This window comes from Ciconia boyciana, chromosome 18 (assembly GCF_034638445.1).
Source record: "Ciconia boyciana chromosome 18, ASM3463844v1, whole genome shotgun sequence".
Classification (NCBI taxonomy): Eukaryota; Metazoa; Chordata; class Aves; order Ciconiiformes; family Ciconiidae; genus Ciconia; species Ciconia boyciana.
Window position 1 is genome coordinate 7,326,630 of NC_132951.1, and position 25,904 is coordinate 7,352,533.

A 25,904-nucleotide genomic window follows, 5' to 3' on the forward strand; every position below is an offset into this window, starting at 1 on the left:
GGGTAAGGGGGCGTGGTCAGAGGCTGCGGGGGCGGGCCCGGGCACATATTGCCCCGCCCCCCGCCCCGCGCAGGGGCTCCGCGCCCCGCTCGGGGCCGCGCCTGGTGCCGTGGGGACCCCGGTCCCCCCTTGCGAAGGGCGGCCACTGGGCCACCGCGGAGGTCCGGGGGCCAGGCAGGGCTGGGTTCAGCACGGTGGTCCCCCTCACCAGCCCTCCCCCTGGCTCTGCTCTCCCGGGGGGGGGCCGGGGCCTCGTTTAAATGACACCCAGGGGAGAGGGGATCCCCTTGAGGAACAGCATAAAAGTTTATTGTATGTAAGAACCAGACTCATGAGATATGTACACGTATTTACAAGACGGAACAAATGAGCCGTATTTACAACAAGAACTGTCCTTCACAAGTCTGTACATCGAGAAGCGATCGTGAAAACCTATTTACAGGCGGGATCCAGCAGCCGTGGGCCAGATGGAGATGGAGAGGAAACAAAACCGAGGGGCGAGGTGAGGAGCACCGTGTAGTCATGGACCTCGGCGGGGCTGGATGGTGGACACCAGCGCTGGCCTGCCCAGACACTGTCCCCATCCCTCGGGGCAGTGGTGCGGACCCTGTCGTGTCCCGAGGAGGTGGATGGTAGATGGGAGGTGGCTGCTTTTCCTCCTCTTTGTCTCAAAATTGCTGATCCGTGCCCCAGCACCTTTCTGGGCCATCTCTCCTCCTCCTGGTGCCAGGTGCCTGGCCCTATCTCTTGCCCCACAGCCGCTGGGGGGGCAGGCTGGGAGCTGGGGGGTCTCCCAGCGCCCGGGGGGGTTACAGCTCGCTGAAGCGCACCGCCGGCTCCAGCTTGTGGGACAAGGCGGTGAGGACCTTGTCAAACTTCTCGTAGCGCTCGGCCTGGCTGCTCTCAGCCCCGCGGCTGCCCCAGAGCAGCCGCAGCTGGAACTCGGTGCTGAAGACCTCCAGCAGTTCCGCTCTGCCCTGGAAACCTGCAGAGAGGGAGAGTCAGTTCCCTGGGATGGGATGGAGACCCTGCGCCCGTGGGATGCTCCATCCGGTGCTGGGCTGGAGCTGACCCAGCTGCACACTGGGAATGTGGCAGAGGGAACAGGGCTCTGCCCTCCCCATCGCTTACCCTGCAGCTTCACCTCGGCGTTGGTGTGGTAGAGCCCACCGTGGTGGGCCACCATCCGCGCCGCCTCCAGGTGGGCCATGACCACCTCCACGCCGTTGTCGGTGCTCTCCCAGGGCTCAGGGCTGTCCGTGAGAGCCTCATCCCGCTCCAGGAGAGTCACAAGGGGCATGATGTGGGGAAAGGTGGTGTTGGTCAGTGGCGGCCCTTCTGCGGAGAGAGGCACCCTGAGGACCCCGTGTGGCCCTGTGCCCCTGTGTCCCCCTCCCCATCTGCCCCGGCTCCGTGGAGCGCTCACGTGGCCACACAGCCCCATGAAGCAGGGGTGCCACCACGCTCCTGGGAGAGGCTTTAAGGCTCAGCTGTAGCGCAGCAGCGGCTGTGGCTCTGCAATCGCTGTGCCTGGGGCCATTGCCTCGTTCAACACCAGCTCCTCCGAGCCGGGCTTTCTGGTTGTGCCGGGACGGGAACGCCGCTGTCCCTGCTCAGGCTGCATCTGCATTTCCCGGGGCTGCGATGGGGAGCAGGTTTGCAGAGCCCAGAGTGCTGGGTGTTGGAGAGACATGGCTTTTCATCTTCCCCGACTGGCTGCCCTGTCCCCTCAGCTTGGCACGCACTGCCATGCAAACGCGAGGATTTGGCTCGGTGAAGTTGTGTTTGTGCCCAGCTGCTGGTTTTATTTAGTTATGAAATGCTTCCTTGGGAAGGAAGGGGCAGCTGAGGCCAAACGGGCCCTGCTGGGTGCTGGGGCGGTTCAGCAGCCAGAGGGGAAGTGTCTGGCACTGGCTGGGAGAGGGTCAGAGCTCTCAAAAACATCTCCCCTCAGCAAGGCCGTGCCCAGATGAAGCAGGAAGGACTGGGCAGGCGAGAGAAGGGGAGTTGCTCCTGTTACCTTTTCCTTCGTTCAGGCTCTTCAGGAATGGCTTGAGCTTCTTCTCATAGAGGATTGCACCCTCTGTGTGCCGCTGCCGCAGCACCATCCAGGTCTGCTCCAGCCGGGCTATCTGAAAGCAGATGGGGCAGATGGAGGGTGCTGGGGGCAGCGCAGCCCCAGGGCACTGAGCTCCGGGCTCGCAGGGTGCTCCCAGGGGGGCACAGCCTGGCCCCAGAGCCATAGACCCCAGCCTTGCACACAGCAGTGCCTGCTGCTCCCCAAAACAGCCTCCTCCACCAGCACTCATGGCCAGAGATGGCACATCCCTGGCACCGAGGCTGGGTTCAGGATTTCTCCCCCCTCCCCGTGCCCCAGGACAGCAGCTTCCCTGCGTTGCAGCGGCCTTGAAGATGAGACGCAGGGAGGGGGCAGCCGTTCCACCTCCTTTGTGCAGGCAGGAAGCAAGACTTCCCAGCTGGGCTCGATTTAAAATTGAATTTTAATCTCCTTTCATCTTCCAAAGGGAGCAGTGTGGCCCGGAGACGCTGCTGCCACAGCCTTGAGACTGATTTGTATTGTAGTAGAGGGCAGATTCATTTCCTCCCAGGAACACAGCCCAGCACAAAACAAAAAGCTCAACCACCAAAAAACAATCGGATCCCAGCGGGACTGGGCCGTCTGCTCCGCGGAGGGGATGGCTCATCCCCTTCCCTGCTTACACCCCAGCGGATGTGGCCCCATGCCCCCTACCCTGAGCATTTTCCCCCTTCTCCCACCCCAGCGGGTGTCAGAGCCCGCAGGACACAGGGAGACGGATGTGTTTTGGGCTGAGCTCAGGCCACGAGGACGAAGGGAGTGTCCCTGTACCTGTGTCATTTCCAGGGCGTTCATCACAGCCGCAAAACTGAACATGTTCCCCATGGTGCTCTTCAGCTCGGCGGCCAGCTGGATGGTTTTGTGGAGCAGGGCCGCCCGCTCCTCCGTGCTGCCCGTGCAGCCCAGGATGTCCACGGCGATCATGATGGACATGGTGTGAAACCTGCCGTGGGGCGAGACGCAGAGCGAGGTCAGCGTGGCGGGGCTGGGGATGCTCCCGGGGCTTGACTGGGGCTGCTCCTCCCCGGGAAGTGCATTGGACCCCCCCTGTGCCAAGCTGGGGACACCCCAGGGGAGCTGGGCTGTGCTGTGCGGGGGAGCCCGGTGGGCTCGCCTCCGCAGTGGCGTGCCGTACCGTTCCAGCAGGTCGAGGCGGAGCTGGTGGCCGTGGGGCAGGGTGAGCAGCTCCATACCAGAGCTCACCCCCATGAGCCGCTGCATCTCCACCGTCACACCCAATATCCGGGCAACCTGGTAAGAAAGGCGAGAGCTGGTTAGACCTTTGTAAATTGAGGAGAGGCTGAAGCGGCCTTGGGCAGCCTCTTACCCCAGCCCAGCCTCTGCCTGCCCTGGCTGATGCAGCATGGCAGAGCCCAGCAGGGATGCTCCAGTGCTCGGGGGTGCCCCGATGCCCTGCCAACCCAGAGCGATCGGAGGGCAGTGGTGCCCGTCCCTCCCACCTGGCCCCGGCCGTACCAGGCAGTCCACTTTGGTGATGTGTTTGGCCAGCGTCTTCACATCCACCTCTGCCAAAAGCTCTTTGACCTTCTTGAGCACAGCCATCTCCAGGGGCTTGTTCTCTGGGGGGATGAGCAGGGACTGGAAGGCTGCGGGGTTGAAGGAGGAGGTTGTCTCCATGGTGGGGGGCACAAAGCCCATGAAGTCCAGCTCTCCTTTCAGCCTCTGCCCTGCCTCTGCTTCCCCAGAGCCGTTCTCCACAGTCCCTCTCTGTCCTTCCTCCACCTTTAGCCTCTCCACGTAGCTCTTTGTTGGCAGCTGCTTGGTGTCATGAGCTGGCCGGTCTCTGCTGACGGGCGAGGTGGGGTGGAGCTGGCAGTAATGCCCCGTGTCCGGGTCGCTGTAGCTGCTCACGGAGGGAGAGGGAGAGGCGCGGGCGTACCCATGGCAGGGAGTCGAGAGGGTGCTGTGGGCAGGGTCTGGCAGGGGTTTGCTGTTGTTCGCCGGGCACAGCTGGGGCTCGCTGGACCTTCTTATGACCGGAGAAGCCGGGGCAATCCCAGCTGTTTGGCAGGCATGCGGCTTTAGCCGTGTAACTGTAGGGAGCAGGAGAGACCCTGTTATCAGAGTCTGGAGATACACACATGAATAGGGACCATGGATGCAACAGCCCAGGATGTGGAGCTCAGGGAAAGCCCTGCTGCCCAAATGGACTCAGCTGGTCCCCGGACAGCTGCATGACAATGCGGCTGAGGACCGGCTGAGGTCCCATCCTCAGCTCAAGCCCTCCATCAGAACAGTTTTCTTTGCCGTGCAAACAGCTGGACAGGGTTTTGCTAGCAGGGAGCGATGCAGGGGCTTGTCTTTACAGCCAGCTCCATCCCCCTCCCCAGGTCCCTACATCACACCCATGCCAAGCCCAGCCTGACCCACGTCCCCACCGTCCCCAGTGGGATGGAGGGGCAATGCCTACCTGTGCTGTAGGCAGGTGACGCTGGGTTCTCAGAGATGGGGGACATCGGGGAGTGCAGGTCTTGGATCTGGTCCACGCTGACGGCACAGTTGCGAATGATGTCTCTGTGGTGGGGCAGGGACACGCTGGGGAGGGGGCAGATGGGGCAGGTTAGTCCCTGCAGACAGCACCGGGGCAAGGGCACAGGGGCTGGGATGAGGGTTTGCTGCCCCATCACCTCCCCTTGGGTCATCACCTCCTTCCATAACCACCCATAATGAGCTGAACCCATAACAAGCCCAGCTGGAGCAATGAGCAGGCAGTCCCTGCAGGCAGAAGGAGTCAGTACCTATATAAAGCAGAGCCAGCCCTGCCTCTGGGGAGCTTGGTCCTGGGGAGGAGAGGAATGTCCTGGTACCAAGGTACTGCTTTGTGGTGAGGGATGGGATGATTCCAGGGTGCTGTGGGGAAGTGGGTCTGACAAAAAAGTCATGGGGGGTAGTTTTCTAGGGTTGTGCTGCAAGGTGGTATCTGATGCTGGATGTGTTACTCTGTTTACACCTGAGAGCTGTGTTGGGATGGCTAGATTAGCTGTTGCTCTAACGCAAAGCTTAGGAGAGGTGGAAAGTGCCTGGAAGCTGGACTTGGAGCCCAGCAGGTGCCTGATGGAGGAGGTGAGGTGCCTGGGTCAGTGAGCTGCACTGCATGTGCTCAAGGAGCTGCATAGCAAGCAAGGAGGTCTTGGGCTGGTGGGGCAGCAGTTGTGGCTTGTGGGGCAGCAGTTGTGGCTTGATGCAAACACCCTAAGTCAATGGTGTTGCAAGAGGTGCTGTGTCTGGGGTGGGCTGAGTGTGGGGAGGATTGCAGGGAAGCATGGCAGGTAACTTGCTGCCCTCCCTGCCATGGGTGAGGGCTGGGCTGCCATGATGTGCTCAGTCTTGAGCACTGTGCCTCTGTGGTGGGAGGAGGATGGGAGAGCAGCAGCAGCGATAAGGGGTTTGGGGAAAATGTGAGTGGTGAGGAAAGACTGATGGATCTGGGCTCTTCTTCTGGAAACACATATGCTCTCCTGGAAGTCTGAGTGTTTTCCTTTTCCCTGCCATCACAGTTGGTTGCCTGTTTTCTGCTGGCGCATTCTCATCCTGCCCTTGGGCTGAGAAGGTCGGGGTGGTGAGAAAGCGGCTTAGTTCAATAACCGGCTGTGTCCTGCTGGGGAGGCAGAAGTAGATGGGTCCCCCCTTGGCTGCTGCATGTGAGGATGTACGTGTGGCTCTGCCTTCCCTGCTGGGCTCTGGGCTGCCAAAAGCAAGCTGTGTGAAGGAAATCTCCTCTACCTCCAGAGAAGCCCAACTGCTCCAAGGTTAACATGAGCAGATCAGCCATGTGGAGGCTGTGATCTGGGGGCTGTGCAGACCCCCATCAGCACAGCTCCATCAGTCTCCTCCTGCCCATCAGGCTTTCAGCTCCATTTGGTAACTCCTTGCAAATGCTCCAGCTGAACAGAAAGGGCTCTAAAACTACGAGGGCCCTTCAAAACCAAACCAACAAATGCTCTCTCAGTGGCTGGGACGGGCTCTCCCCTTGCATCTGCCTGGGAAAGCTTGGCTCCCTGGCTCTGACAAGCCCTGACACGCTGGTAATACTGGACTAGGTGACTGTAAAACACTCTCTGGCTTCTGGCCTGTGATGCTTGCTGGGTGTCTGCTGCGGTATCTCAGTGTGGCTGGCAGCCAGCCTGGGAGAAAACCCCAGTTCCAGCTGGGTACCGGTTCCTCCCCCCATACCTTTGCTGGTCTCCCTCTGCACCTGAGTGGGGACAATTTCCATTCCCAAGCCCAAACCCCTGCCCTGCACCCAGGGAGCAGGGACCAAGCATGGCCCTGCCTCTTTCCCAGCGGCTGGTCCTCTGTCCAGCTCAACTGGGATGAGACTGTGTACTCACCTGGTTGGGCACCCCTCAGCCCTGGTGATCTTGTCTGCTGTCAGGCCGTCCGTCATGGTGATGCTCCTCCTCTTGATGTGCCCCCCTTTCTGGGTGGTGGGGCTGTGGGGTCCCCCATGCTTGCCATTGGCCAGCCCGTAGCTGGCTTCCAGGTAGCGCAGGGGGAAGGTGCGGTTGATGGGGCAGTAGACAATGGCTCCGCTCTGCTCGGAGATGGCCTTGCGGTTACCCACGTAGAAGCGGACGAGGGCAGGCACGTTGTCAAAGCTCTCCTGCTCGAAGAGGTACTGGACGCGGGTATGGCCCTCGCTGGACTTGACGGTCACCTTGTTGATCTTGAAGTGGAGGGGCTCATTGCGCCAGCGGCATGTCAGCACGTAGTCACCCAGGCTGGTGAGCGAGTCGCGGATGAGGAAGTCGCCATTCCTCTGCACGAGGCTCTCTGACACCTGGCAGGGGACAGGGCAGTGGCTCAGGCACAGCCATGCTGGATGGCCCAGGGGGCATGGGTGGATGCTCCACTGGGGTGGTTTTTGGGGCACTGGCTTGTTCCCCTTGCCCCTGGCTCTGAGCCGCAGGAGGGCATTTCTCGTGGCAAAACCAGGCAGCTCAGAGCTAGTGAAGCCCTTTCCCAGAGGCTTCCCAGGAGGACAGGCTGGTGGTTCTGTGTGGCCTCAGGGTGCTCTCCCTGAGCAGCCCAAGCAAAGGGTGCCCAGAGCCACCCACCTTCCCCTCCTCACCTCCCGGGGGATGCGGCCATGGTACCAAGCGTGGCTGCGCAGGTCGGTGCTGCTCAGCTTCAGCTCCTCTTCCAGCTCCTTGTGAAGCTTCTCCGGTGACGAGTCGAGGATGTATTTCTCCTTGGAGAACTGTACAGGGGAGGAGAGAGCGTCAGCTGGTGCAGCAGTGCAGGGCCTGGGGAGGGAAGGGCTGGCCCTGGGATGGGCTGGCAGGGTCCCCATGTGAAGTCTGCAGGACCCTCCATGGCACAGGCACTGGTGATGCTACCCACCAGGAGCAGAGCTGTCCCTGGGGGACAGGTAACTCAGAGCTGTGTGAGGATTGCCGCTTGTGGCAAAGGATGCGGGTGGGGTAATGTGCCTGTTGACGGTCAGGTCCTGCCACCAGGAGCACTTGGAGGGTCTCCTGGTGGCATGTCCCCATCATGCTTGACCACCCTGCCCCTGGCGTGCTGCCCCTCTGCCCCAGCTCAGAGCTAAGTGGGGTTGGGCAGGAGAAAACCTGCCCCAGCTCCCTCTCAAACATCTGCAGGGCTGAACCACCGTGGGAAGCACTCTTCCAGGAGGAAACCGGCATTATTCCTCCTCCTTGAACCATCCACTGCAGTCCCTCCTCCAAAGAGTTAACTCGCTGTGTTTAGCCTGATGGTGGCATGAATAGTAATGACAAATGTAAAGGGAACCTTCTGTGAAATTAGCTTTTACCGGCACTGGTGCACCTGAGCCTGGAGGATGCAATTTGCCCCCTCCCATCCCCCTGAGAGATAAGGGATGGCGTCATGTCTCCTGTTGGCTGGAGCTGGACGTGCTCCCTGCCCGCCACTTCCACAGCATTCCCAGAGGGCAGCTGAGGATGCCAAGCTGCCGGCATGGTGGAGCCAGTGCTTGTTTGGGGAGGTGAGCACAAGGCTCAGGGTTCCCACGTGCTCCCCACACAAAGCCGTTTCCCCTGGTTGGCACAGCGGCTACGAGATGAGTCCTGCTGTGGTGCCAACACTAGTGCCTTGGCAGCGCTGCGTGGTGGAGCAGGGCCTGCGAGCCAGGACTCCTGGGTTCCCCCCACATCCCAGATGTGTGCTGTCCTGCAAGGGGGACGTGTGCCACTGCCATGGACCAGGGAGCTTGAATGTGGCTACCAGGGTGTCTTGTTCCACCTCTTCCAAGAGCAAAGGTGGCTTGGTGGCCTGGCTCCACCGCTGGTGGCAGTGACAGCATGAGGAGGCACCGTAGGCTGGCCCAGCTCCTTGGCACTTGTTCGGGCAGGATGCTGCTGGTGTCTCAGAGGACAGGCAAGGGCTTGAAACCCTGCTGACCCCACTTTGGCACTGCTGGAGGAGCAGGCTGGCACTCATGGCTGGCCTTGTGCAGCAGCTGGTTCCCCAGAGCATTGGGGGCTGGAGCCAGTGCACCAGGGATCTGCCTTGGAGCTGACCCCTTTGCCCGGCACCTCATCCTCTGCGTCCCATATCGATTCCCTCTGCTCCTCTAGCAGTTGTGAGCAAGGGAAAGCGTAGATCACTGTGCTCCTGCCTTGTACCCACTGCTCTTGGGGTGCTCCTGGGACCCCACCGAGTCCCTCAGCAGCAGCCTGGTCCCAGGTCCCCCCCTTCCCTGGGGCAGATGCTCCATCCCTTGTGGTAGCTGCATTCATCAGCCAAGCCAGGCAGTGATGCTGTCCCAGGGACCCTGCTCCAGCCTGGGGAGGGGGAAGGAGGCTGCGAAGGGCCTGTGTGATGGACTGTGCTCTCCAGGGCTTGCCCTCACCAGCCTGGACCTGCCCCTGTTCTTCCCTTCCCAACTCCTATTGAGTCAAAAGGTGCTGGGACAGCGGAAGCAGCCTGTGAAAACAGTACGGACTGAACTCAGACTTGCTCATCCGACCATGTTTACCCTCCCCATGAGAGGGTCCTGCTCACGGGAGCCACGGGGACCTGAACCAGGAGACATATGGGTTGTCTCCTCCTGACCTAAGGGTCGTGGTGAACCAAGCACTCGCTGCTGCTCTGGGGCCCTCATGGAGACAAAGCCACCCGGTGCCACTGAACCCTATTAAAAATAAATGGTAGCCGGCGGATGCTGCCGAGGTCCGGCTGCCTCCCGGGGGGCCAAGGCCGAGCAGATGCCGTTTCCATGACAACCCATCCGCTGCCACTGAGCAGACCTGGCTCGGCCGAGTGGCGGTGGGGGACCCTTGCCTGCGGCACCCTCCCTGCGGCACGGCTCACCCCAAACTGTGGGGCAGGGAGGGACCCCCTAGGAGCCTCTCCTGTCTGTGCAGGCTAAAGCCGTCAGAGCTGAGCCGGGAGCAGTTTGGAGCTGGTGCCCCACCACCACCACCCCTGGAGCGGGGATTAGCGCCTGTTCTTGCTCAGCATTGTACATCTGGGTTTTCCCCCAAATCCTCCCCATGCAAATGCGCAGGATAACAAACACAAACCCAGCTGAGCAGTGCCTGGTGTCTCCAAGCCAGGATTTGGGCAGCAGCCGGCTGGCATCCATGCCAGAAGCCAGGTGCTAAGCTAGGAGGAGAGAACAGGAGGCTTGGGAGAAGCGAGGGAGGTTTTGCATCTTGCGTGTGGGGGAAGGAGGCCAGTTGCGAGCAGAGGGTGCTGCGAGCCACCTTCTCCAGCCATGTGGAGGGCACTGTCCCTTCGGCTCCTCGGCTGGGCAATGAGATCCCATCTGATTTGCATGGCCATCAAAAAGCCACTGCTTGGAGCGACTGTGTGGCTACAATAGCCAGGCAGGCAGCAGGAGACTGATCGTGGGGAGCCCTTTTCCTTGGTGTGATGTGACTCTGGGGACTGGCCCTTGTTGTGAGTCTCTCACGCTCTTCCAACATGCACTAGTTGCTGCCAAAATCACCTGGGTGCTCCCCTCTCCGTGTGGGAGCTGGGCTCGCTGCAAGCCCTTGGTGCAAAAGACCCGTGTGCTGTGGAGCGATGTGGTTTTTCCAGCCCCTGAGCCCTTCAGCAGCGATTGACTTTCCTCTGCTCCGCTCAGTAGTGTGTCTCGGAGGAGACCGGCTTGCAGGCTGCCAGCTGGCTGGGCGCCGCGGCGCGGGCGCTGGCGAGGCACGGCATGGCAAGGCGGTGCAGGCCAGCCGAGCGCTGTCAGGAGCATGTAAGCGGATGTCTGACTGCCGCGCTGAAAAGGGCACTGCTTGGCACTCTCGGCTGCGCCAAGAGGACATCAAAAGATGTACGGCCTGATGTGAGGTCTTGCATACTAGTGGGAGAAAAGCCTTGACTTCTACTAGCACCTAGCTCGAGTGCGTGGTGCTGGCCTCCTGCACAGAGAGCCCCAAGGCCTCTTCCAGCTAAGCGGGAAGAAACAGGGATTAGAGCAGTTTTCCAAACCAGCCGCACCAGACAAACCAGCTCAGGAGCTGCCAGAGACGATGCCAAGCTCTGCTTGAGGAATCCCAACGAGCAGCCAAGCTGGCTTGGCTGGAGAAAGGAGAGCTCCTCCGTCACGTTCAGCGCCCTGATGGGCTGTTTCATAGTCCTGGGGCTGGGGAGTCCTCTGGTGCTGCTGTGCAACGGGGGCAGCCCCCACGAGGAGGCAATTGCAGGGGCTCTCCATCCCTGCCCGCTTCCCTGACTCTCCCTGCTGCTTTCTTGGGTGAGGAAGCACCTCCAGTCCCAGCTGAGGGGCAAGGACTGGAACTGGCAGTGGAAGGGCAAGAGCTGGGGGCATGGAGGGTGCTGACAGCTGTGGTAGATGTAAAATGGTGGCTGTCGCTCTGCCTGGTGTAAGGAGAGCTTCAAAGGCTGGTGTTTGACTTTCTCTCCTTGCAAAGGTAATCTTATGAAACAGGAGTGATTTGCAATCTGCTTTTCTGCTTTCCCCTCCCAGATCTGGAGGAGTCGCAGCTGAGGATGAAGTCAGCTTGGAGAGCAAGGTGTACTCACACCCCACCCCACTCCTCTGCCGATAACATCTGACTAACCTCAGGGCACTGAACGCATCTGCTCTCCCTCCTGCTCTTGTGCTGCCCGCTCTGTGCTGGGACCCTTGCTAGGGAAATCCCAGCCCCTTCTGGAGTTTTCTACCCCTGCTCTGGCTGCTGGAGCAGCTGCAGGGCCTGGGAAGCCGAACTGGGAGGAAAAGGAGTAACAAGCCATTGGGAGCAGGTATATAGGGAAAGACCCAGAATCACGTGAGGGGTCTTCTCTGCTTCCTCCATACCTGGCAATGGGCTACCTCAGTGAAGTATTTCAGAACAAACATCCTTGCTGAGAGACAGCCAGTATCACAGCAAACCCAAGAACCGGTCTGCATGCCTGCCCAGTGCAGGACTGCTGTGCTCACCAGTCCAGCTGCCACGTACCACCCGAGAATGGTTAGTCCATCCCACGTGACCACAATGAGAAAATCCCACCACAAACAACCCTCAAGTTGTTATGGGCTTGCTCTTAGTCTGCATGCCCTGCTGTGAGCCAGTCTGTCCTACTGGTCTTGATATCCATATGGAAAAGAAATCATTTGTTCCTCTGTCCTGTCTTGCAATGACTCTGGGCATCTAAATGGCCTCTGAGAAGGCACCAGCCCATCTGTCTACCTCATGGGTGACTGAAGGCATCTCTTGGGTATGCTACATCTCCATTAGTCCCCACTGAAGGCAGACCTTGACTCAAGATCTTTGTCCTGGCATTCAAAGCCCTTTGTAGGACTGGTCCTGGCTACCCACAGGGTCTCCTCTCCCCTTGTTTGTGCTCCTTTGTGGCAGCTCTGGAGCAATTATGTCTGGCTGGCAGGGGTGGGGTGCAGCTGGGGTTGATGGCTGGGAACATCTGGGTGCTCTAAGGTGGGACAAGTGCCCCAGGTTGCACGGTGGGGTGGTAAAGTGCACTGCTACTGCTGCTCTGGGGGAGTGGGTCTCCAATGCAGTGATGGTGTGTGTGTATACACACATTTCTGTCCATCTATATATTACTTATCTCACTCCAAGACGGCGGCAGCGGCTGCTGCTGCATCCCTTTTCGGAGCTGCTATTGGCCAGAAATGATGTCAGTGCTTCCCAGGCTGGGTGCACTGCCATTGGCGGTGAGCAGGGATGCGGCTGTCAGCTGGAAGCGCTCCAGTCATTCATGGGGACTTCAGTGTGTGTTTGCTGGGCACGCTTGGACACAAATAGATGGTGAAAGATCTGGCGGAGCCAGGTGAGCACTTAGGGCTTCACTTTTAACTCTTTCTGGGGTCAGGATGGAGCGCCCTCCATCCCTTCTTGCATCCCTGCGTGAGAGCCAGATGCTCACCTGTCTCTCCCTTGTTCTGGCAGCAGCTCGCTGAAAGCACCCCATCACCCCCTGCATTGTGCAGCCCAAGGGCTGCTGCGCTAGGGCACGTCCCCCTGTGTTGCTCAGCAGCCTCTGGACGACCAGAAGAAGCTCTTCTGCTTTTCCATCTTCACCCCCACTAGCAATCAAAATCCCTGGCTTTGCACTGAGATCAGCTGCAGTCGTGACAAGACTTGAAATGCTGCTTCTGGGCTCCGTCTTACCCAGCATAATCTCTAAAGCTCGGCACCTACCTCACTCAGCAGGAGTACTGAATAAGACTGCCAGCTCTCTTGGCTGCCGGCTCCCTTCTAACTTGCAGTATGCTACAGCTCTTGCTTCAGACCAGAGCCTGCTTGGCTCTTGCAATCCTAAACACCTTTGCTCTCTAAGTCGGTAAATGAGGGAACCAATTCCTAGCACTGTGCCCCTCCTGTGCAAATACCAGAGTCCAAAAATAGGACACCTAGACTCGTGCCCAGACAGTGGCGGTGCTGGAAGTGCCACAGGACAGGTGACAGATGGATCCCAGCTTTCTCCCACCAGTCAGACCTGTGCGGTGCAGCACACGCGCGGAGACCCAGGCCAAGGAGCTGTGCATTCATCTGGGCTCGGTCTCCCCTCCGTGTGCAGTGATGCTCCCAGCACATGCCATGTTTTGGGGGGTGCTAAATGCTCCCCTGTGTGAGGTCTGCTGCAGGCGAGGGCTCCCTTCGGAGACTTGTGCTGTCTGTCAGAAGTGCTGGTCTGGGGGGATCCGGTGCCTCGGGCTCTGTGGTGCCTCGGGCTCTGTGGTGCCTCGGGCTCTGTGGCCCTGGCTGCGGAGGGGGCTGAGCTGCACCCCGCGACACGGTGCTTGGCTCATCTCACAGGAGCTACCTCCTTGACGGACGCAGCCAGGCACGCTGCCCGCACCCAGCCTTGCCAGCTCCGCGCTGGGGGCAGCGGGGCTCCCCGGGGAGGCCGCCCCCTCGCACCCGCTCTCCGCCGCCGCAGCCCGGGGGCCGGAGCCGCCTCGCAGCGGGTGCGGGGCCGGCGGTGGGCCCGTGCCCCCGGCGCTCCCCCTCCCACTGTACTCCCGCCGCCTTCCCCACGCGTGCGGGCGCACGGAGCCGCTGCCCGGCGGCACCCGCGGGGTCTCCGCGCCGAGCGCGGGGCAGCCAGGCCGGCCCCGGGTCCCCCCGCCGCCCCCGCTCACCTGGACCTGCATGAAGGAGCCGCGGTAGAAGCAGCAGGCGGCCGCCGACAGGGCGCTCCACAGGCTGCACCGCTCCGTCATGGCGCGGCGCGCCCGGCCGGGGCTGCCCCGGCCCGGCCCGGCCCGGCCCGGGCTGCACCGCCGCCGCTGCCGCCGCCGGGCTTCAATTTCAGCCGCTTCCCCGATTACCTCATCCCTTGTCGGCAGCGGGGGGCGGTGCCGGTGCGGCAGCTCCGCCCCGGCCCGCCCCGGCCCGCCCCGGGGGCCGCCCGCCCCGCCACCGCGGAGCCCGGGGGAACCGGCACCCCCGGCGCTCCCGCGGCGCGAAGGGAACCGGCAACCCTGAGGGGAACCGGCTCCTCTGAGGGGAACCAGCACCTCGGCTGCCTGCGCCCTGAGGGGACCCGGCACCCCTGAGGAGAACCGGCTCCTCCGAGGGGACCCGGCAGCCCTGAGGGGATCAGGCACTCCTGAGGGGACCCGGCACCCCGGCTGCCTGCACCCTGAGGGGACCCGGCACCCCGAGGGGACCCGGCACCCCTGAAGGGAACCGGCACCCCGGCTGCCTGCACCCTGAGGGGAACGGGTTCCTCTGAGGGGACCCAGCTCCTCCGAGGGGAACCAGCATCCCTGAGGGGATCAGGCACTCCTGAGGGGACCCAGCAACCCCGGCTGCCTGTGCCCTGAGAGAAACTGGCTCCTCTGAGGGGATCAGGCACCCCTGAGTGTCTGCAGCACCCCTTCTCTCCCCATCCCAAATCCACCTGCTCTCCCCAGTGACGCACATGGGCCAGGGACAGCCTTGTCCCCCCTCGCCCACCCCGTCTTCCTTCACCCCCATCCTGGTGACGCCTTTCTGGGGGGACACACCGGTGCCCGCCTCACGCGGCGGGGAGCCGGCTGCCTGCTTCCCGCGTAGGCCGTCTCTGAGTTGCATTTAATTAAGGCTCCGCTTTGGTTTAATTAAGGCCACGGTTTCACGTACGGGATGTGTGAGGCAGCATTGATGACTCAAAGCATTGCTCCAGCCCTGACTCGAGAAAAAAAACCAAAATCCCTGCCTGAACCTGCTGCCGACGCCCTGCCCTGTGCACGGGGACGGGCAGGGGCTCCCCCAGCACCCAGCAGTGAACTCTGCACCTGCTTGCCCGCACCCAGCTGGTCTCCCTCCAGGTCTGTCCCGCACCGGCACGGCCTGGATTTGGCCATGCTTTGGTAACGGGGGGGCTTTATGCTCCCATCCGCCAAGCGTGTCCTGGCCCAAAGACCCCCATGCCTCCCGGTACACCCCTGCCCAAGGGGATGCCGTGAGCTCGGAGAGGTATTCCTGCCGCCTCCAACCACAAAACCCTGCAGCCTCCCCGCTAATTAATTCAAACGAGCCCCTCGCATCCCCAGGCAGGGAGGCAGCAGCCAGGGCTGATGAGATACAGGTCCCCCGAGCGGCTCCTCCACGCAGAACAAAGAGAGCTCGGAGGCGCTCGCCGGGCCACGCTCTGCCCCTGGTTTTGCAGGGAGAAAGGAGACGGGAGAGCAGCGCGGGTTTGTAGCAGGACAGGGCTGAGGCGTGGGAGGAAGAGGGGCAGCACGCAGCCTGCGGGCAGGGAACGTGGGGCGGTGGGTGCTCACGGATCTCATGGGTGCCCGCAGCCCCACCGGGATGGGCAGGGAGCATGGGCTCTCCTCCTCTCCTCTAGCACGGGGCCGAGGGACAGACCAGATGGCAGCGTGCAGGGAGACGCTGCTCTGAAAGGATCCGACAGTGAATCATCCTCCTGCCAAGGCTTCTCCCCCGCAACGGGCTCCGTGGTTTCCCTCCGAGGCTCTCACAGAGGGAGCGAGCGGAAGCCTCATGGGACGCTGCGGGGTGATACCCCCCGGCTGTGCCCGTGCTGCCCCTCTGCAGGGGGAAGCTGAAAACCTCCGACTGAGCTCTTGCGGGGACGCACGACAGCTTTACCGGCTGCTGCTTTCCCGAAGGGTAACGCTGTTCTGCAGCTCCTTCACCTGCACGAGGGCCAAAGCTAGGCTGGCTGGGGTGTTAGCGAACGGAGCCGGGTGCGTGGATCCCCCAGGCATCTTGGAAACACCAACCCTTAGGCTATTATTAAAGCATGTTAATTACCAAGTGCTTATTGATCCTGCCTTTCCGACCCTCCCTAGCTCCTGGTTGCACCTCGAATCACAGCAGGCTTGGTGATGAGAGAGCTGGCCCTGGCCGGTTTGTGGCTGAAGCTCAAGGGCTGTTTGGCAGCTCCTTGGTGCACATTTGGACACAGACCTGCCTGTGAGCCTTTGCTCACGAGGGCTTTGCAGCGTGTCTTCTCCCTCCTCCTGACTCTCTCACCGGCTCTTTTCTTCCTGTCTTTCCTCCGCTCGCCCCTGCAGTGGTGTTTCCCCTCTGCTTGTTTCCCTTCAAGCCGCAAAACGAGGACCTATTCTGGTGGCGGGTCCCAGCCCTGTCCCCCCCCTTGCTCCCAAGGGATCCCAGGCACAGCAGCCAGCTTCCCACCCTGAATCCCGCAGGCCCTGGAGCTGAACGCACGGGCTCCCAGCCAGGCACGGCGCCTGCAATCAGCCGGAGTGCCCCATCATCCCGGTCACTCACACTCCAGATAATTACTTATTTGACTAAAATAGCTGCTGTCACTGCAGCCATCCGTTGCTTCCGTGACCAAAGGGAAGCGGTGAATAAATCACAGCCCACGGGGCATGTCTGGACACCATGGGGACAGGTGAGAAATAAAGGCCAGATAGCTCAGGTCTGGGATCTGCCCGGAGAGTAGGGAATTCTCCTGGCTCACCAAAAAGAACTCGATCCCAAAGGCAAAGCCGTACCCATTGCTCCACACCTGTGTTGTTTCAGTCTATTAACTCCCGAGCCATAAAATGCACCCGTCTCTGGGTGCACACACTGACAGTGCAAGGGAAAACACCCCAAACCATCCAGCCCCTCACCACCTCCTCGCCCTCGCAGGACTTGCAGGACCTTTCTGGCGCATCCCGAGGTGCCCCACGCCAGGGCTCTACTCTGCAACGCCCAGTCGGAGCCTCGATGCTCCCATCGGAGCCTCGTTGCTCCAGACATGTCCCGCTTCCAGCACTGTGAGGTCCCGCTCTGCCAGTCCCACACGGCTAAAGGAAGAGGAGAGGAGGGACATCCCACCCTGGGGACTGCTCTGCTACAGGTCAAAAAGCCGTATCCGACCCCGCTGCCCAGAGGTGCCGGTTGCCAGACCCAGCATGGGGGGGTCCTCGTTAGCCCCAGGGATGGACCCCGAGGGGGTGACCCCCGTTAGGAGGAGCAGATGAGCTCAGGGTCCAGCCAGCTCTCTCCTGCGCCTGCCGGTTGGTGCCACCACAGGGGGTTCCCACGTTTCTGTGTCTGGCTACAGCCGCCATCGAGAGCCCCAAGTCCAAAAGATGAAGGTTCAGGGCTCTGTACTAATTACACCGCCCAAGCCGGGCACCTCCAGTCACTTCTCAACAACCACGTTTGCCCAGCGGCATTACATCCCCATCGGGCAATCAGACTCAGGAGGCTCCAGCCCTCCTCAAACAAACTCCCCAAAGGCCATCGCATGGCAGCGACCACCCGGGCAGGTTTTCAGTGCTCCATCCCCAAACCACACAGCATCCCTGCCACCGTTCCTCTGCGCCTGCCTGGCTCCCATCGTGCCAGCAGCCTCCTGCAAAAGGGCCCGCTCTCCTCCGGAGCCAGGCGCCTCGCTAATGAATTTCTGGCCAGACATGAAGAGTCCTCAGGAATGTTAATAGTTTGCTGGAGGATAAGCAAGAGATTTGGAGAGATTTACACCAACTTTCATGTGACAGCCACGAAAGTGGCGCAAACCCTTCCGTTTCTTTACGTGGGGGCGGAGGGAGGAGGCTGCTCCCGTGTCTGCGGCATTCGCAAGTGATGGAGAGCATGAAACGCAGGCAGCTCCTCTGGGAGCAGCATCAGGAGGACCACGTAGGGTTTGTGTCTCCTCTGGCTCCCCCCGCCTCACTGTTTCTGGCAGGGAATTTCTTCTAGGGCCAAAGAGAGAGCCCGGAGGAGGTGGTGGGTCGGGGGGTGCAGAGCTGAGCACCCCGCTGGCGTAGGACCAGGCCAGCCCCTGGGCCACCATCCCCCCTCCACTGCTGGCACCCGGCCGGGGCGGGCTGCGATCGCACTCAGCGTCTTACCTTCACGTATTCACTGCCAGACTCCAGGCCATCGTGGTGGCTAGAAGGAAGGGGAGAAATAAAAATACGTAAGTAAAGGGCAGTAAGTCGTGACAGTCAGGTCAAAGGTGGTGGTGGCACAGCCGGTGGCACAGCAAGGGGTCTGTGCCCCTTGCCTTGCCATGGGGCCGAGAGCATGGCCACAGTTTTGGGAGAGGTTCCCAGGGCCCCAGTACTGTTCCTGCCCGCTCCGTGCCCACTCTCGGCGCAGGGCTTAGCCTCCCTAATGCGATCAGGGAAGAATGAGGCCTTTTTAGAGGATCTCTCCCCAAATCGGCTTGGGACCGTGTGAGCTGAGACAGGGAGACCCAGCGGCCAGGCTGGGGTCCCTGCGGGTCACAGTGCTAGGGGGTGCATGCTGAGGTGGGGAGCCCTGTGCCCTGTTCCCTGACAGAGCTGCGTTCCCAGTAGGCAGCTGTTGGGACGTGCCGCCCAGACAAGCGTTTTTGACTGTTTTTCTACGGCCTCGTGCAACCCCACAGAAACCAAACTCCCACTGAAGCCAGGGATGAACTGCGACCTCCTGGCTGATACTGCAATGTTTGCCCTCCCAGCATACAGACAATAAAAACTCCCATTCTCCTTGGTGACATGTTCACTCTTAGCCCTACTGACAACCAATCCAACAACCCTGAGATGCAGCGGATCCGGCAGCTTCTTTGCCATCATTTCATGGGGGACACAGATGGCCCCTGCTCTTTCCTGAGCATGTAGCAATGCTGCTACTGCTTTTTGTGCTCTTGTAGGTCGAGGTGTGTGTCTGTATGGATGAGTCCAAGAGGAACAACAGTGAGCTCAAAAGGAGAGGGGCTGTAACAGCCTGAGCTGGGATGTGCTACCCTGAGGTCTCGCCTTTCAGAATAAAATATAAAATCCAGACTTCTTTAACCAGAACCCAGTACCTGTTGCCTCCCCAGCGCCAAGCTTCAGCACAGACATCCCACTGCTTGCCGAGGTTGCCTGCCGGAGCACGGGGCGGCAGCAAGGGCCCTGGGACGGCAGGCTGCTAGCACAAGGGCAGGCAGCTGCAACTAAGAAATAACCAAATCCGAGGGCGTCACAGTCCCGGGATGTCCCTTCCCTGCCAGGAGCCACCTCGCTCCACCTAGTGCCGGCAGCCATGGCTGGAGCCCACCTCGTGCAGGGAGCTGCTGGGGGTCCTGCACGCAAGCCCCTCCTGGGAGCCGCACCAGTGGCATCCCTGGGCAGCCAAATTCCTCCTCTGTGGGCTCCCTCCAGGTTGGCGATGGTGTCTGGTGGCTCAGAAATCAGTCGCCCAAAGGGAAGCGGGGACGGCAGAGGCGATCGCTGCCAGACATTGCCCCACTGGACAACCCCCGTGGCATCACAGTGCGTCCTGCCGGGGTCAGCACGAGCCCCTCGGGGTGTCCAGCCCTGCAGCGGGCAACCCCCACTCCTCTTCTCCAAGCCCATGCTGCTGAAATCACATCCCCCGCTGTCCCGCTTGGAAGGGGAAAAAGGGCTGGAAATCAAGCCCACACTTTTTGGGGGTGAAAAAACTAGAGGAGCATTTGGGAGGGGAGATGGACACAGACTCCCCCGGGCAGCTGCGGGCTGCCTGCCTGCCCCAGCGCTGCCTCTCCAGCCTGTTTGCCTTTCACACGGCCGCAGAGAGCTGCCTGGTGCTGCGAGAGCCGTGAGAAAAACCGGCAGGAGGACGGGGGGCCTCCGGGCAGGAAATCGGGAGCATGGGAGCAGCTGGGAGACGCTGCGAGGGCCTGGGCAGGGGAGGCCCCTGTGCTGGGGAAGGGCAGCAGCTGGGGCCGGGGGGAGGCTGGGCACCGCAGCCCCCCTGGTTCTGCGCATTCCTGGAGGAAACGGCATTTTTGGGGGCAGCCGAGTGCCTGGGAGAAATTCCAGGGCTGCCTTTGGAGCGCGGCCGTGGCTGAGCCGCTGGGACCCGGTGTTACCGCGATGGCACCAGGGAGTGGGGTTTCGGTGGGGTGGCTGCTCCTTTTTGAGCTCGGGAAGGCATCGCAGTGACTTGCAAATGTGCCAAGCTCTGGGCTGGCTGCTGGGAACAGTCCAGGGTGATCGTGTGGGTCCAGCCCCAGTTTGCAGCCCAGGCTCTGCTCGTCTTCAGACACTGGTGCAGGCTGCGTCCCAGGGGAACCAAGTTTGGGCACCTCGTGCCTCAGTTTCCCCCTCTGCAGAGCTGCCTCCTTCGAGGTTTTGGGGGGCAGTGCTGCCAGAGGGGTTGCTGCGGGCAGTGCCCTGCCTGGACCCCGCGGGAAGCGGCATTTCCCGTGCCTCATGCACGGCCATGCGCAGAGGGAAGTCGAGTCACATCCGCTCTATGACCTGCCTGCAGGTCACCTCCCGTTAGTCACCGTGTCACTGGTGGAGTCACAGCCACTGCCCACTCCGAGCAGCTCCATGGGCTGGGTGCTGTTCTCTGTCCCATGGCAGCGAAATTCCCTGCCTCGAGGGCCTGATCCTGCAGGGAGCATCCCTGGGAAAGCCCTCCTGTCCGTGGGCATCCACAGCCCATTCTGCCTCGGAGTCTGTCCTCACCGGGGATGCTCTGGGGGGGGGCAAGTGAAAACGTGCCCCAGGGCCATGCTCATTGCCCCCCCATGCTGCTTTCAGTCCCCCTGCATGGGCGTTGCCCCGTGCTGGGCAGCCGGCCCTGGCCGCTGCCATGGCCTGGTGGGAACGGACTGTCCCCGTCCCCAGGGATGTGCCTACGCAGGAGGAAGGGCTGGGGCGCGGCACTGTCCCGGTCCCGCTTCCGCCCGCCCGCCCCACAGCAGGGCCGGGCCATGGGGATGGCTCCGGCAGATGGCTGCTCCCCAAGCAGGGGGCTGCGGCAGGGGCTCCAAGTAGAGCGCGGAGGGGCAGAAATGCCCCTGATGCCAAGTCCTGCTCTGGTCACTCTCATGCCTCAGTTTCCCTGGCAAACAGCGCGGCTATGCCCATCACCAGGACAGCCCCAGGTAATGCAAAAGAGCATTTGGCCCTTGATTTTTGGGGACCCAAGTCCCCACTCCCCAGAGCCAAGACATCCAGGTGACACGCACGTTCCCCTGCTGCTTGGCTCCCAGCTGTGCTGGCCTGGGACCTAAGTCATTTCTGGGGGACAGAGGGTCTGAGCGAGCCCTGCGCACCCTCCGTGGGGATCCTCTGCCACTGCTGGGGCTTTGTGCTCACCGGAGGAGGTGGCAGTGCCACCGGCCCCCTGAGCCCCCAAGCCTCTGGCCCCCCAAGCTGGCTGCAGCCCCTGAGCCACTCTGCCCTGGCGCCGGGTCTGACTGCGGTTTCGGCAGCCGCAGCCGATGCGCTTGCTCTTTCCATGAGCAAATGCCGTCATGGGCCGGGGGCCTCAGCGGCCGAGCAGCGGCTCCGGCAGCATCTGCGTCGAGGCTTTGTGCCCGCCCCAAGCAAAACCCCTTCCCAGCCTCTCCTTCCCCGTCCCCTCCGCCGTGCTGGGGTGCGAGGGGTGGCCGGGGGACCGGGACCCCTTACCTGTCCTGTCCCAGGGTGGGAAACCGCCTGCCCACTGCTGTCATCGGCCCTGTGCGGTTCAGTGAGCACCTCTGCTCCAGGACGGGGAGAAGCTCTCCCAGGCGCTCTCCCGCCTTGCACTGAGCGTTGGGACTTTGGGGCGCGCAAGGCGGTGGCGGACCCTCCTCCTTCCCGTCCCAGCCCTCCTCCGGCCCTCCCTTCGCGGCCGGCAGGAATGTGTGGCCGGCACAGCCCAGCTCCCACCGCCAGCATGAATTCCTCCTCCTCACCCTACTCCTGGGGCCACCCGGATGTCCCGAACGCTCAGCACTGGGTCGAGGAGCCCCCGGCCCCGGGGCGGTGCGGGGGGAACAGGGGCATCAGGGGCCACCCGAGTGTGGAGAGAGGAGAGTCGGGCCAGGGAAGGGGTGGTACGATGGGACCTTGTTTTGGGGAGAAATTTGGAGCTGGTGCCTCCGCCCATGCCCCCAGTCCTATGAGTTGTGCCCAGATGCCCAGGTGATGGGCAGCGGGTTAAAAACCCCTCTGGTTGATTCTGAGGTCAAAACCCTCCAAAAAATCCAACCCTCATCTGAAAGGACTGAGCCCCCAGATTCCCCCGGAGGGTGGGGTTTGTGCCTGGAGGGGGGGTTGTGCCCAGAATGGGGGGGTTGTGCCCAGAGTGGGGGGTTTACTGGCAGGTGATGGAAATGGAGATGGGGCAGCTGGTTTCAGGGATTGCCCCTGTGCCTTGAGAGAGGCAGTGCTGCTCGGAGAGGGGGAGGAGAATGGAGGGGATGGAAAAGAGGAGAGTGAGAGGTGGAGGGGGCCGGGACAGTGCAGGTCTGAGCTCTCCGCAGTGCGTCCCGGCACTGGAACGGAGCCGTCGGCAGGACAAAGGGACGCTGGGGCTGAGCGGGGCCACAAGATGTTTCCACCCCATCCGGAAACGGGAGGGAGCAGAAATCCCACAGGAAACCTCGCTCCCATGGAGCCGCTGACCTGGCCACGGTACGGAGCCCTCCGGCCGTGCCGTCCCACCGGCCAGGTGCATCCCGCTGGCACTGTGGGCGCGGAGGGGGCACCGCAGGGACCCTGCTGTGTCCCAGCCCCCTCCCCTTGCCCTGGGAGGGCAGAAAGGGGGTCCCAGCAGAAAGCAGAGCAAACCCAATGGCGCCGTACCTGTCTGGGGAGCTCTCGCTGGGATGCTCTTGCCCCTTTTCCGGCAGATGCCTGTCGGTGGTCTCTGCTCCCGCTGCCATGTCGGGGCTCGGGGTTTGACTGGGGTTCAGGGCCAGGCTGGAGCTCGGTGCCTCTGTCCTGGGGCAGGAGACGTTCCCTGCAGGCTCCTGGTCTGTCCTGGCCATCGCTGCCCCCAGGGTGACCACGGGCTGAGCCTTTTCCTCCTCCTGTTCTGCTTGCCCAGCGGCTGAGGGTGAGTCCGTGCCTGGATCAGGGGTGCTGGACATCTCGGGGGACTCGGGGTTGGGGAGCGGGGCTGTCCAGGGGGTTTTGTCACTGGGGGTCCCTTTCTCCCGGCAGCTCTGACTACTCTTGGCTTTGCCCAGGCTCTTCCCTGCCTTGCCCAGGTTCAGCCTGGGCATGGTGCCCATGTGGCTGTACATGTCCGACGACCGGGCGTAGGGGCCGGGGCTCTTGGGCATGGTGTTGAGATCATCCTGCGTGCCATCGAAGGGCTTCTCCAGGAAGCCGTGGGGAGGAGGGAGACCCAGCCCCAGGCTCTCAGGACAGCTGGGGGCCACGGGCACGCGCCGGATGGTGAAGGAGCGGGGGATGCTGCTCAGGCTCCCGAAGCCTTTGAACTTGAAAAACTCTGGCAAGGAGAGAGGACAGATGGGTGTGGGGTTACTGCTGGCACAGCATGGGGGGGGGGTCCCAGGGCTCCTGGTCCGGGGTTGGGGTGGGCACAGGGCACTGCACCCTGGTGCAACCTGGTGCCAGCACCGTTACACCGCGCATCTCCAGTCCCAGCCTGGCATGATGTCCCTGTGGCCTGGGGTGTATGTGATGCTTCTCAGGGCATCTCTGCAGGGACCCTGGGAGGTTTGTCCTGGTCTCTTGGTGAAGAAAATGTCCCCTGGTGCCCTGGCAAATCTAGCGGCTGCGTTTCCCCACTGCAGTTGTAGGGGTGGGGAAAGAAACACTCACCCCAGTGAGCAGGCAATGACAGAAATTATTTCAAATCTCTTCCTCCCGCTCTCCACCTCCCTGATTCCCCCCATGAACTCTGGGCAGGGCTGGTGGCTGTGCCCATCCCTGTAGCCTCAGGGCAGCCTTCGGACCAGACTGGGGGACGTGCCACATCTCCCCAGGGGATGGGGGTCCCGGCCACGTGTGACGTGCCCACGTGTGCACATCCGTCGCCAGCGCGGTGGAGCAGAAACCAACCATCAGTGCGGGGCCCAGCGGTGCTCGTGCAGCAGCCCTGGCCGCGGGCAGGAGATAACGTCCCCACTTCCTCAGCCGAGTGCTCAGCCCGGCGCAGCCTCCCTGCAGCTCCCAGCTGCCACCTGCAAGCACTGAGAGCAAAGCGTTCACCGGAGAAGTATTTATAACCCCGGCGGGCGGCTTTGCATTTCACACTTCGGCCCTAGCTCAGCTCTGCGTGCCGCTGCGGTGTAACCCCAGGCCGGTGCCGCTGCCGGCACGAAGATGGTGGCACGCAGGGCGAAATGGGCTGCGGTCGCAGCTCTGCAGGGCGACGTTTCACTGCCAGAGCCCTGGTGCTCTGGGTGCCTCCGGGGGTTTTGCAATGTTGACACTGCAGCAGGGCTCTGCAAAGCCTCTTCCCCTCCGGGTTCGATGAGTTTGCCAAGGCAGGAAGCGGCACGCTGCAGCGGTGCTATGTGAGGAACCGGGCGTCCGGGGGCCACACGGCGGTTGGACCCCCACCTCCTGCCACCATCCATGGGCTCTACAGGGCATCCCCGCACCCAGCCGGGGCAAAGGGCCATGCAAGGGGCCGCAGCAGCCCAAAAGCCCTTCTGCATGGCAGAAACCTTATGGCCTGGACATATTAAAGGCAAAACTGCTTTGGGTTTATACATCCCCTCAGGGTCTGAGCATCCTCTACTGCCAGCCGGGTGGGAAAGGCGAGGGCTGGGACTTTCCCCATCTCCCTGCTCTCCGCCACAAAGGAAAATCCCAGCTGTGACAGGGCCATGGGTTTTGCCAGTGGAGCGGTCCCAGGGGAGCGGAGGGACCAGCCCCCCTCCGGCGCCGGCATCACGGCAGGAATGCAGAGAGCAGCAGCAAAGGCCGGGTCCTGCGCAGCCCAGCGCTGGGAAGCGGGGTGAAGGCTGCTGCAGCTGCCTCCGGGGCTCTGGGGGAAACCCGAGGTCTGTGAGAAAGAGCAGAGCTCGCTCCCGGTGGGTACCGAGAGCTTCCTCCGAGAGAAGCCGGCAGGAATCCGCTCCCAGGCTCCCACCCTGGCTTCTCCGTGTCACCCCAGTCCCTGTGCTGTGGGAGCACCCTGGGGTGGGTGGCCTGGCCACCCCCAGCCCCTGGCACCAGCTTGCACCTCCAGCCGTGCACCCTGAAGGATGTGATTTGGGGAGTGAAGATCCCCAAACCCCCTTGTGCGTCCCCCTGGGTGCATCCCGGCACCCAGTGCAGGGGTGGGCTGCAGCAGACTGGTCCCAGTCCCAGCTCCTGAGCCAACAGCACCCGGGCTCACCCCCAGCTGTGGGGATGGAAACCCCCAAAGCCCCTCGCCCCAATGAGCTTCCTAACGAGACCAGAGCCCATCTCGGCTCCAAACGTCCCCAGGCAGTAGTGACCCGGGGAGCGTGTGAGCACACACTCACACTCACGCTCACACTCACGCTCACTCTCATGCATCCCCCCCCTCCCTGCCAGGCTGTCTAGGTGAGCACCCCATCACCCACCCGCCCTGTCCCAAGGCCACTTACTGAACTTCTTGAAGCCACCTCGTTTCTGGCCCTCGGCCATGGCCGCGCCGGTCAGAGGCCGCGGGAACCGAGAGGGACAAGTTTATAAGTGTGAAGCCCTTCCCTGCCTGCTCCTCCCTTCCTGCCCCCCCTCCCTGCAGTCGCTCATTGCTCGCTGGGCGTTTCCTCCCCAGTGCTGTCATCTGCTCCTGTCCCTGCCCGCCCTCCCACTGTCCCTGCTGTCCTCGCAGTCCCCGTGTCTGCTCGCACCCGCCTGGCAGCTCAGGGGCCACCTCTGGGGCCCTGGTTTGGGGATGCCTGGCAGATGCGGACACCCAAAAAACCCTGGGTGCCAGCCCTATGGAGAAGTCCTGCAGCCGAGGGTCCGCCATGCACGTTTGGGGCTCAGCCCCTGCCCGCATCAGGCCCCGTGGGGTGACAGCAAGATGGCATCACTGCCAGCAGGAGCCCCCCGCCGCCAGCTCTTCTCTCGTGCCGGGGGACCTTGGGGTGCACCACAGGAGTGTTTCCACACAGGACGAGGTGGCCTGGGCCCGGCAGAGAGCCGCTGTCCCTGCCGTCCCCTGTTCCTGGGGAGCACCTCGCAGTTGCTGTGGCCGGGACACCGGCA

General features: G+C 62.2%; 1 protein-coding gene across 4 annotated transcripts; it reads right to left on the bottom strand.

The window, feature by feature from the left end:
* Nucleotides 1–291: 291 nt before the first annotated feature.
* Nucleotides 292–25,349, bottom strand: SH2D3C (SH2 domain containing 3C). 4 transcript variants are annotated; one of them, XM_072883416.1, is made up of 12 exons: nt 25,295–25,349; nt 22,545–23,196; nt 17,859–17,898; nt 7,191–7,319; nt 6,451–6,899; nt 4,530–4,654; nt 3,575–4,152; nt 3,234–3,349; nt 2,870–3,041; nt 2,021–2,132; nt 1,132–1,335; nt 292–985 (listed from the first exon to the last, which is right to left on the bottom strand). In XM_072883416.1, the coding sequence occupies exons 1-12, from the start codon at nt 25,332–25,334 to the stop codon at nt 810–812; spliced, it is 2,793 nt and encodes a 930-aa protein (XP_072739517.1). In that variant the 5' UTR covers nt 25,335–25,349; the 3' UTR covers nt 292–809. The 4 variants fall into 4 exon arrangements, with proteins under 4 accessions (XP_072739517.1, XP_072739516.1, XP_072739518.1 ...); XM_072883415.1 differs by having other exon boundaries at nt 1,132–1,338; XM_072883417.1 differs by lacking the exons at nt 22,545–23,196; nt 25,295–25,349 and adding an exon at nt 21,384–21,510 and having other exon boundaries at nt 1,132–1,338.
* Between the last annotated feature and the right edge of the window lie 555 nt (nt 25,350–25,904).

Coding starts and splice junctions, on each gene's coding strand:
- SH2D3C (XM_072883415.1), bottom strand. CDS start 25,334: ATGGCCGAGGGCCAGAAACGAGGTGGCTTCAAGAAGTTCA. Junction 17,899..22,544: donor AGCGAGAGCTCCCCAGACAG/GTACGGCGCCAT, acceptor CCTTCCTTCTAG/CCACCACGATGGCCTGGAGT. Junction 3,042..3,233: donor CGCCTCGACCTGCTGGAACG/GTACGGCACGCC, acceptor GCCCCACGGCAG/GTTTCACACCATGTCCATCA.